The sequence below is a fragment of the Mercenaria mercenaria genome, chromosome 12 (genome assembly GCF_021730395.1).
Source record: "Mercenaria mercenaria strain notata chromosome 12, MADL_Memer_1, whole genome shotgun sequence".
NCBI classification, from domain to species: domain Eukaryota; kingdom Metazoa; phylum Mollusca; class Bivalvia; order Venerida; family Veneridae; genus Mercenaria; species Mercenaria mercenaria.
The window spans coordinates 9,724,772-9,737,377 of record NC_069372.1 but is presented as its reverse complement, the minus strand read 5'-3'; the positions used below and the strand labels follow the sequence as shown (position 1 = coordinate 9,737,377).

At 33.5% G+C, this 12,606-nt stretch overlaps 1 protein-coding gene across 1 annotated transcript in view; it reads right to left on the bottom strand.

The window, feature by feature from the left end:
• The window catches only part of LOC123533840 (uncharacterized), a 36,297-nt gene extending 30,313 nt beyond the window's left edge, over window positions 1-5,984 (bottom strand). Inside the window, exon 1 of the mRNA XM_045315755.2 lies at window positions 5,834-5,984. Within this exon, the coding sequence (XP_045171690.2) occupies window positions 5,834-5,845 (12 nt within the window). The 5' untranslated portion in view covers window positions 5,846-5,984. The remainder of the gene's footprint in view (window positions 1-5,833) is intronic.
• Window positions 5,985-12,606: the final 6,622 nt, after the last annotated feature.

The following is a 12,606-nucleotide window of genomic DNA, read 5'->3' as shown; positions in this document are numbered from 1 at the left end:
TTGGAAGATAATTATGCAAAAACATCTATGAAATTATCATGAAACAATGTATGTTTGAATTTTTTTAAAGGGCCAGCAGTTTCTGAAAAGGATTTTAAAATCGGGTCCGCTGTTTCTGACACAATGATTTTTGAAGTTTGCAAGGAAGACGTGACCACACTCCCTGGCAATCATGTTTTTAGACAGATCGAAATAGTTTTGAACACACGTGTCAGAGAGTCACACAAGAACCTTGTACGTGAAATTATATTAAAATTGGAACAGAAATTTCCTACAAGTTCCCACCATATACATAAAGGGAAAAGTGATCACGTGCCCTGACCGCCATTTATCTGACAAATCAGAAAAAAAGAACAATCTTGGTAGATGGCCACACAAGGATAATTTGTATGAAATCATTTTTATTCTCCCCGAAGGGCGAGCATATAGTTGCCGCTTTGTCTGTCCTCCCGTCCGTGTGTCTGTTCTTCCGTCCGTCACACTTGTATCCGCAGTATAACTTGTTAAGTATTTATGGCATTTGATTGAACTACACGTAATCAGAGAGGCTATTGAGACAAAGTGCAGTGTGAAAGGATCATACCGTACGTAGGTTTTGAATTATTTCCCTTTATTAAACAAAGTAAGGCTTGTCCGGAGCATTACTTCACAAAATGATAGCGGCCATTGATGCGAAGTGCAGTGTCAAAAAACCTTACCTACTTTTTGAATTATCTCAGTTTATTTTTTCTCCTTTTTATTATCTCCATTTTATGTTTCTAATACGTTATTCCCCATATCGGGACAAACACCTGCATCGATGAGCATCATTCGGTTTTACCGAGGTCTTGTTGAAAATAGGGTCAGTAGTTTCATACAAGAAGACTTTTAAAGTTTCCACTTTATACATAGAAAAAGCGACCACGTCCTGGTGGTAATGTTTTCTGACGAATCAAGATATCTTGGTAGAAGCTTACGTAAGGACCATTTGTATGAAATTGAATTACACTAGGACCAGTCGTTTTAGAGGAGATGTCATTTTTAGATTTTTCTATTTGTAGCCCCGGCAGCCCTATGCGGAACCAAACGAAACCATTTAAACAACTTTGGGAGAGGACCAGCCAAAGAACATCAAGGCCAAGTTTCTTCAGAGGAGATGTTGTTCCAAAGAATGTGTGGAAGGACGGACGACGGATTGACGGATGGTCGCCGGACGGTGAACGGTCACAATATTTCACCCAAAGCACTCCGTGCTCAGATACTGCTGATATTTTTATGAAAAAAAATCATTTAAGATATACCGCTTTATAGTTTTTTTAAAAGAGTATACTTGAAATAGTCCTATTTTGTTATACTTCTAAAACGGCATTGTAATATTATTTCACGTTAACTGTAATCTAGGCATAAATAAGTTTCTTAAATCTCATTATTTGTTCATTTTCATAAAATCTCAAATATGAATCACCAACTAAATTTCTTCTTTTAATTGAAATGGGTATCATTGCCCTGCTGAATCCATACAATACATTCAGGTGCGTGTACTTTTTTCTATGAGATATTAAAAATATTCCCGTTACAATGGTAACCAGAACTGATTCATGCAATTTCACCCTTCATTCTTCGTATATGGCTTGAATACTAAAACGGGTACACATATCAAGTTGTCTGAGACTATAAGTATTTGCCCCACCCCCTCTTCATATTGGTTTTGTTTTTGGTGCTTACAGAAAATTGACCTAAACTGTGAATCCTTAGAACAAATGACGTCATTAAGTGTGTACATAAAGTAAGTCCGTACGGATGTTGCTTAAGTTGTTATTGCACTGACTTCGAAAGTGAAACGTCTTGAATTCAACATAGGCTGGAGTCTTCGTTGCTTTATATTGAGGGTCCGTGTATGTGTCTTACACTGTGAATGTAAAATTATTGAATAGGACTATCATTAGCACTTTGTACCTATCTCAGAAACCTAAAATAACTAATATTCTTGATGAAGGAGTCGCCATTTTGGGCAAATACTTCGTCTGCAAACAAACAGAGATATAAACAATCTGTAAAAGTGTTTTTCGTATATATATTTTTTTGTTTTGCATAGTTCAGAGATAAGCTATCATCAAACTATAGGTTTTGATTTTATGAGAAATCATTACCAACTTTTAGTAACATCGATCTATCGGAAAATCGATAAATTTGCCTATATAAACAAAGAAGGAAAAAATTACTTAAACTTAAATAGAAAAAGTTCTGTTTGGAAATCAAAAATTCGATACCCCACAAATTAAAGTTAAATTTATTCCGGATATTATGAATATTCTTTTAAAAAATATTTTAATATTTGGTTGGTCCTTTTTGACTTTAAATAGACCCACCTCAGTTCATATAGACTCTGTAGGAAACGGGACAAAAAAACTGACTTTTTCAAATATAACAGATAAAATTAGATATTTTCGGCAAATAATCAAAAAATCGATACCCCTAAAAATGTAGAAAAAATATTCAATTTTTGTTATGTGTAATTTGTTATAAATTTAATAATGGTTTGTTTGGTCCTTTTTGCATTTTAGTGTGTACATTGAACATTTCTTCAAATATTCCGGCTATTTCCGCCGTTATCCGTAAGTACTCGGAAACTGTTACGGAAAATATTGTCGTCTGCTAGCCTCCGGTTTGCAGGTGCTTTGTCGATACAAATTGCTTATTGATTGTAGTGCCAAAAAATGAGATTGTAATTAGACCAATTCAAGGAATTAACTGTTGAATTCAGAAACAAATAAATACACCGGATATACTTATATCAGATAATCTTTACGATAAATCGACAAATGGCTGCTTTAATTTAAAAATACAGAATAAAAATATTATAAGGAGGTTAAAGAAACAACAACAACAGAATTATCGGTTCATCAAGGCTATCTTTCAATTTGAAGTTTGGTCATATTATGAACATTAGAATATGAAGTCTTGTTTCTAAACTAGATCTATTTAAAAATGCCAGATCAAGAAATAAGATGACCGCGCTGGGAATCGAACCCGGACCGCCGCGGCAAAAATAAAGTTTTCCGCTGTCGTTACCAATAACGCTATGGTGGGTTTAGTGTTCATGAGCTTGAATATACAAAACGCTTTTTAATTTTAATCGTAAAAAGCAGTTAAAACAACTAATTCTCGTCTGTTTCCGTAACGTTTAGTTTCTCAGTAATTAAGTTTCAAAACATTCTTAAGAAATATAGCATTAATTTCCAGAAGTCTAAAAAAAATTGTTGTCGAACGATCTGGAGGCCGGTGCCTTTAATGCCTGTTTATGGTACATTTTTAATTATTTGTTTGAAAATTAACTTAATTTAGTCCCAAGATTGCACACAATTACATTAAACATAAAATAATTTTATTGTGTCAAATGTTTAATAACCCTTTCAATTTCACAGTGTATTACAATATTGCCTAGGGGTGAGCAATATCCGGTCAGTGTTGTTTCAAGCTAGGTCAAAAAAATATGTTACCAAACAGGTATTTTTATGGTTTTAGTGTGTTGTAATATATATCACCTTTTTCTGTTTATATATCTTCTTTTTTCTTTCTCTCGGGGATTGAGTTTTTATGATTTTTTCACTTATTTCATTAATCTTATGACAACAGAAAGAATCAGTACAAATTATTACCCACCTTTAGAATTAACAGTAATAAATTATCGTTATTGACTTGTCAGTCTACGAATTTAGATTATACCATTAAATGTCAACAGAGTTTTCCGTAAATATGTACTGAGTGAAGATCCTTGCCCAAATTTCACGAAAAAACAAACTTAAATAATTACTTAGTTAAGTCTATTATCTTAAAACTGTACTAAGTAAGAAAGAGAAACTTAAGGCCTTGATAAATGTCATAGCTCAGATGTAGAAGACAGTAGTGCTGTATAAAAGACAGTGATTTAGTTTAATACAAAGTATATGTAATTCCTGTGATTAATGATTATTTACAGACAGTTAATTGTTGTGCGTACATAGATATATGTTTAGCATTATGTTTCATGTATTAACTAGAAAGTATTTTTTTGTGTTTGAACAAAGAACTATAAAATATATTTAATTTTATGGCTCTTTGATATGATGTATAATATGTAACGTATATAGATAACGTATTCATATTCTTAGATATTACTTTTATTTGACAATTGATAAGTATTATATACATTTTCGACTAATTAATGTTCCGCTTTTCACTTTAATATCAATTAAAACTTGTTTAGTAAACTGTGCGTCTGCAAATGCATCAGCTGTTAATTACCGATTTTCCCCCGGTTATACTACAACAACAACAATTAGTACGGAAATCCACGAAAGCGTCCGATAGCAGAGATATCGGATTATTGGTTTTATTGATTTTTATGATAGGTAAAGCTGTCCCACTTTATCGGTTTAGCGATGTTACTAAAAGTTGGTAATGTTATGCAATTCAAGTTGGAAAGTCCCAGGTTTAAGTTTTTGCTCATGAAAATAACAAAAATTTTCAAGTTTTAAAATATCCTGGAATACATTTTACACTTCAGCCTTTCCGTGACAGATTAATACAAACACGTTAAAATCTTATTTCCGCCTTATATGAACAATTGCACATTATTATTATGAAGACAGTCTCATAAAACGTTCTGCTCTATTTGGAACGTTGTTTGTCAATTATATTAAAACGCAAAATATATAATAAGTTATGGTTAACGAAAGATCAGTTTTTACCAAAGTAGTTCTTAAACAAGTTCTTACTCTATTCTTTTATTACTTCTAACTTTTGATTATTTTTTTCCCGAACATTTGAATTTATCTTTAGACATACACTTCCATGGGGTGTTTTTCATTGAAAATTTCAGCTATTGTTGTCACCTAATATTTTAAAGGTTTTACATTTTCTAGTCCTGTTATCTTTGGTTTATTAATATTAATGTCTTAAAAGTTTGTAACTTTTAATTTCGAACGTGTCAAGTGTTCGCCGTAAATGGATGATATTCAAAGTAAAATGTCCATAGGACAAATTCTGGGATTTTTACATATGTAAATAAACTAACTAAATAAATATGTATGTAAGCCTTAGTCGAATTTATTTGTACTTGTTGCGGGATAATTAGATAGAAGGTAAATCAAACTTTTAAATTTGATTCCAATATTTTCACTACAGCTATTTTACGAGCAGAACATTTGGAATTGTATTTTGCGTTCATATTCCGTCGTAGATTTGAATACGACAGCCGGTCAAAATGTAAGTTCAAACAGTTTTTCAAGAAAAAATATTTTGTTAAATAATTTTGTTACGCAATTTGTGAATCAGAAATTGTTTATTTTCAATGATACGTACTGTACATTTACATTATAGTGCGTCATAAAGAAACACAAGGGCAAAATTGAAAAAAGAAAGTAAAACATTTATCACATGTTTAGATAATAAAAAAGGGAAAAAATGTTAAAAGTTAAGAGTTAATTGGTCTTCGCTACTCAATGGTTAAGAAGAATTCATATTAAAAACATTCTTAAATTCAGAAAACTCTGACCAGAAAGTGTTTCCACAAATACAGACTACACAAGTTTTCTTATAAGTAAGTAGTTTACTACATTTATATAGACAAATGCAACGCTGTTAATTTCAAAGAAATACAAAACGGCCGAACTGGAAATACATTAAAAGGAAACATGTCATAAGTTACATTTCGTATGCTTATTCTTCAAATTACAACTTCGAAAGTATTCATTGCAAATTGATATTTTATAATTGTATATATTTCTTATTTATATTTAATTATCACTAAGACAAACATGTAATATATCGCATCTGTAAATGCTTTTGTAAACAAATAAAACGTGGAATATACCTTCATTGTCATTCCATGCTAAGAAAAGTCCATGTGAAGAAGTAGTGCTTCAGAATTTAAAGCCTTCAATGACATTTATTTCTTTTCAATTAGCATATTCATCTTGCTGACAGTATGCACGTTTACCATGAAATGATTGATTGCGCATGTCTGATAGGAAGCGGAAGTTCACATGTTTCGGGAAAATGTAAATTAATAATGTAAATGATTAAAGAAATGACGGCGAATACATTCACTGTATTAAAAGACAGAGAAACTATTGAAATTAAAGGAAATCGTACTATTTTAAATAGAGGATATTAAACATTTGACATCTACTTATAAAGAAGTCAGCTTTAAGACAATATTACCACAGTGTAATATCAAAAATGTGACAGGAGTTCCACTAACATGACATTTGACGACTGTATTTATTTTGGTACATTTTTTGCATCTATGAACAAAGCAACACAAGGTACATATGAAAGAGGACATAGATATCATATAAAATACGTCTTTCTTTCATTTAAACATACTTGGAACCACAATTTAGATCAAAACAATATTGATAATCATTAGTCAGAATATATCAAAGGGGACACTAACTACCGTTCCCAGTAAAGGAAAACTCATCTATGGTTTTTAATACACTTTGATTTAAGCATATTTCAGACCAATTCGTTCTATGTTTTGAACGCATTTTTCAAAAGAAATGTATCCTTTTTTCAACTAATTTGAAAACCAATTTTGTAGGAATTTGAAATTGATAAATAATGTATATTTGTTTGTTTTGAGTGGGTATGGTATATATTTCATCGAGAAGTGATAAAAATGTTATATTTTCACGAGCACGTAATCAAAATTCATAAAATTGAATACACAATCCGCCATATTGATCTAGGAAGACGCGCTTTACATTTATTGATTTTACTCGGTGTGTTCAAATTGATTGAGTATGACATCTATTCTTATCAGTTGGATTTACAATATACTAACATGGAATAATTATTTCAATAAGAATGTTAGATTTAGCTCAGTAGTGTCTTTTCTGGTTCAAGTCACGTGTAGTGAACAACAACAATGGATATCAACAACAAGAAAACTGGCCCCCCCCCCCCCCCCCCCCCCCCACCCCACCGGTAAACGTTTATCACTGGGCCATATCAGTTTCACTGTTTTGTCTTATTCACTAGACTCTAAAATAGGTCCAATTTACTTCCACCTGCGTATCAACCTTTGCTCTGTACAAACTGCTGTTTGTGTATGTGTAACGGACTTCGAACTTTTAGTTTCGAAATGAAAATTGATGGGACTATTACAAGTGCTGCCCATAAACATAGGAAATGGATTCATTGAAGAATTCATTCTGGGCATTCAGACTTTGATTAAATGGCATGCCAAAACTCGTGGCATGTTCAGAACCTGTTGGCACGTTAAATGGGACAGGTTGATATGGTAAAACCACTGCAGGTACAGGTACTGAAACCACTGGTATTCTTGACAGACCTGGGTTCAATAATTTTCAAAAGTAATTAATTAATTACAATTAAAATAGAAATGCTTCTACAGGTTGTTAATGCCCATCGCATGCCTGTCCAAGATTCGGTGTTTTGTTTGCCACCGTTAAGAAGAACGGGCTTTCGGGATCCATCATTTCAACAGGGCGCATTTCTGCATACATTTTGTATAAGTGTACCGGGTCCCTTTCTTTTGCCTCGGGAACAGCATAAGCCTTGGGTTTGTCTATCTGTGTAAGAATTTTTTTTCGCATTTGTTTTATATAAATAAAATTTATAAACTTTTTGAAATTTAAATTATGTAAAATATATTTGAGGTTTCTTTATCGTTTATTGTTTGCTACAAAATTGGTATCTCGTTGAACAACTGAAATGAATTATTCATTTATTAATTTTCTTTATTAATTCATTTATTTATTTGACATCCTTGTATGTAAATTTATAATTATCAAGATTAGATTGTGATTACCGTACATTGTGTTTCGCACGTTTATGCCTGTTCTCGTTTTTGTCTGCCTTTCGGTATCGTACTGTAGGTATATCAACTTTGCACTGCACGTCTCCCCATCTCAGGCAATTTACCTCGTTACCAGTTCTCATGCCAAAAACTGTGAGAGAAGGAGTGCATTTGGGTTACTGTCCCCTAGCGTTTCAGTGTTGTAATTTTCTTTTCAATTTGGGCGTTTTCTAAGGGATCTACAGCATTACGCTTATTGGCTTTCCAAGTTGTTTCAACTGTTTTGCTACATTTTTAGGACTAACATAGTTTTAGTGAATTCAATACTTGATCGTAATGGTGTTTTATAGCCTTTGGCCTTTAAATAGCGGTCGATAGAGGGAAATAACTCTGGGGGTGCAGACGGCTCGTATTCACCACCGTCCCTCTTTCTCACTGACAATAGAAATGAGGACAAATTAGTTGTGTGGGATGAATTCAATAATTCTATGCTAATTTTTTTTAGCCAGACAAGATTTCAGCAGCTCCAAATCGCCTTTTGTGTTTCTTTTGATGTTATTTTTTTCCCGATCATCTAAAAACTGGAGCACCTCATCCGATGTCACCTCATTAAACCAGTTTCTGTTTGTAACTTCTCTGCTTGTGTGAGAATTTCCAGTACTGATAAGTTCAAAGTTAACATTGACATAATCACTTGGGCCTTGAGCATCAAAATCATTTCCAAAGAGTAAATCAAAAGTTTCTTCAATAATTTCTTCAAAAATCGGTTGATTGTTGTTTTAATCCATTTTTTTTTAAATGACAGAGAGCAGACGTATTGTTGTTGTTATTATTGTTTGATGACGTTGTTAAATTAAAGGAGATAACTAGTACAGAATTTCAAAGGGAGACAATGAAAAAGTAGTTCCGGCAGAGGGAAAATAACGAACAGCGACGCTTGCGGGTACCTGCTATAACTCGAAGGAGTTCGGATAATATCTTTTCGGATTTGAACGTTCAAGCATACTTTATCCTGAAATGTGTGAAGTTTTTCTAACGTTTAATTTTTATTTTGTTGTTTAATGGTGAAATGTTATGCAATTATCGCCTTCTGTAGCACTACAGTGGTGACTTCTGCCAGCAGATAAAACTTAGAAGATAAATGTATTGATTCTAGAAGCATTACTGAACGCTTTCGGTATGCAGTGAAATCTAAAATTGCTAGGAAAAATGTTGTAAAATGATTGAGTCAGCTTCTTCCAGACTTACAGTCATTGAAACATTCAACTTTAGGACGTGCAACATATTTTTATTTATATAAGATGACTTTCTCTTCCAATTATATTTTTGCTTAATCCTGTGACTGTTCTTAAAAATCTGTTTCAGGTCAATCTAATTCATCATTTATTTTTTATTTAATTCTAAAGCCCAGCGTATTTTTATTTAAGTACACCATGTTTTATATGTGTGATATGTTGATGGATTAAAACAGTTTTGTTATCTTGGACGGTATATGAAATGGTACCTAGAATAACATGCCGAAATATTCATAAACAAGTGAATGAAATTATGCCATGCAATACGAAGTCCCCTACATAGGAGGGCACATAATTTTCTCTACTGCAGTATAACATAATGATATGATATCTGTCAATGGTGTATAAACAATATTGTACTATATATACAATATGTTACAAAATGTATAACACAACATTTGGATCAAAATTTGCATATACAAAAATCTAATGGCGAAGAGCAATGCATTCTCCTATCTCCAAGGATGTTACTAAAGATAAAGGTGAGTGAGTGAGTGAGTTGGGTTTTACGGCGAATCGACACAAAATGGTGATATATCGCCGAGAGATAAAGGTGAAGATAAAGGTGAATTACAGGGGAATTAGCTTATTGTCAGTTGTCAGCAAACTGTATTTGGCAGTTCTTAATAACAGATTGAAGACATAACTTGAGGATCAATATTTACTCGCTGATGAACAGAATGGTTCCCATTGTAAACGGAACTGTGAAGAACATGTTTATACTGCATGTACAATTATCATAGATAGACTTTTTTTCTAAGCAAGATACCTTTTGCACATTTATTGATATACAGAAAGCCTTTGATTTTGTCGACACAAACAATATCAATGGTAAAGTTTATAACGGCATTAAGGTTTTTTTTACCCGACCGCTTAGCTCAATAGGGATCTCAGGGTCTTGAGTTCGAGCCCTGGGCAAGGCGTATGTTTACTGTGACGATTTGATAAAAGACATTGTGTCTGAAATCATTCGTCCTCCACCTCTGATTCATGTGGGAAAGTTGGCAGTTACTTGCGGAGAACAGGTTTGTACTGGTACAGAATCCAGGAACACTGGTTAGGTTAACTGACCGCCGTTACATTATGTTTCGGAGAACCCGACCCTTCCCATTTTTTTATGATTTTACAATGTTTCGACTCCCAAGTTATGGCCACGCTACAATTCCACAAAGTTCACAAATAATTGCAAAAAGCTATGTAAATATTTTAGGCATTTTTATAAATAATTAGATAAATCTTTAAGCTTTAGAATGATACCAAATTCATTTAAATCGCCCGATGTCTTCACTCTGCATCATGATTTGTAAATATGAAGCGGTAGGTTCACGCACTTGACGCGCCGATGAAAAGTCGCCGCCATCATGAAAATTTGAAAACATACATCGGAATGAAAAAAAAGAAAAAAACCACGATCATTTAGCGATACATCCGTCGTAAACCCACCACATACACTAAAAAGAAACGTCGTTACGAGAAGACCTATAACTGTAAAATACTGGTTAATTAAGTTCAGACAGGATGTGGTCATTTCGTATGTGCAGCCAGTAAGTGTGATTGAAACAGGTGTACTCAAATGTTATTCGCAATTGTATACATACACACCTCAGACATTTATAATATCTAACTTGTTACAGTTAGTTGAATAACAACAAACATAACAAAACGTAATGAGTCAAATGGCATATCTGCTAACATTATTGCGGCCTTCATAGAGTACGATTTATAAAAACCGTTTTATAAACTCTCTGCTTAAAGATAAATTCAAAGATAACCTTTAAAGTGTTATGTGATTCTCTATTATGCTTCATTTTTATACCCCCACCAAACATGCTTGAGGGGGTATATAGGAGTCAGTTTTGTCGCGTCGCGTCGCGTCCCGTCCCGTCCCGTCGCATCCCGAAATCTATTATCTCAGTTATTACCAAATGGATTGCCCCTTTTTACTTAGAATTTAAGGTTAATTTTGATGTATTTTCACTATATCTCAGTTACTACTGAATGGATTTGATTCAGACTTAAAATACATGTTCCACCTCATCACCCACATCATGTGACACAAGGTGCATAACTCTGACACCAATTTTTCTTGAATTGTGTCCCCTTTTACCTAGAATTTAAGGCTTATTTTGATGTATTTTCACTATATCTCATTCTGATTGGCTAAGAGCCAAAGGGAAGTAACGTTTTTTTAACTTTTGTACTGAGTTTCTTCCCCTTAAATTCCAGGAATTAGTCTATTTTTAGAAATCTTATTCTTAGATTTTCAATATTTTAGGTATTTTACTAACTTTTATATTATAAGTCCTATGTAAAAAGTAAATACATTTTTTCTGTGGTAACATGGGTCGGTAAGACATTTTATTGTATTCACTTTTAGTGTATCTCTAATATTAGAGATTTTTTATATTTACTAGTATTACTATACTAGTATTATACTAGTATTACTTATATGTGGAAGCCCAGGATGAAGTACTCCAAAGACTAAGTATTTTTAAGATTTCTTATGGTTGCCATTCTTCTGTGACAAGACCGTATGGTGGGGATATGAGACACTCCTGTGACAGTTCTAGTATCATTTGTTTATATTGAAAACTCGTTGTTTACGGTACAGCCTGACCTAGTTTTGAGACATGATGTACGTCAATCAGTTATTTATCTTCTATGGTTCGAACAACAGGGTGTTAACATTATTTTAAAGTGTGGGTTATTCTGGGGTTCCAGAATCTTCTTCTTTATTCTTTGTGATACATGAAATTGTTAGAACCTTCCAGGGTGCTATAGTAGGAAGTTGTTTTGGGACAGGTAGGACCTAAGCAAGATGGAATTGAAAAACGTTTCTGTTTTCAATATCAAACAAGATCTCTTAGAGCACGAAATGTCCCCCTTGATGCATTCAGTAATTGCACAAGGAACAGAAGTTATTTGGTCATAGTCACAGTGCACTGGATGTTCCGGGCACGTCAATATTTATGGGTCATTTACCTGTCATAAGTAAACTCAGTATCAAATGTGATCTTAGACAAAATCATTCTCTAGCTATTTGGCAAAAAAGAGTTCTTTTTTACTTGGTCAATGTAACCTTGACCTTGGACTTACTGACCTCAAAAATTAATAGGGGTCATTTATGGTCATTATCAACACCCCAATGAAGTTTCGTGATTCTAGACCCAAGCGTTCTCAATTTATCGTTGGGAAACGGTTTAATTGTTACGGTCACTGTGACCTTGACCTTTGATCTACTAGCCACAAAATCAATAGGTTGTCTGCTGGTCATAATCATCCTCCCTTTCAACGTTCATGATCCTAGGCCTAAACGTTCTTGAGTTGTCATCTGGAAACCGTTTACTGTTCCGGGTCACTGTGACCTTGACCTTTGACCTGCTGGCCTCAAAATCAATAGGGATCATCTGCTGGTCATGATCATCCTCCCTATCAACGTTTATGATCCTAGGCCCAAGCATTCTTGAGTTATCATCTGGAAACCGTTTAAATGTTCTGGGTCACTGTGACATTGACCTTTAACAT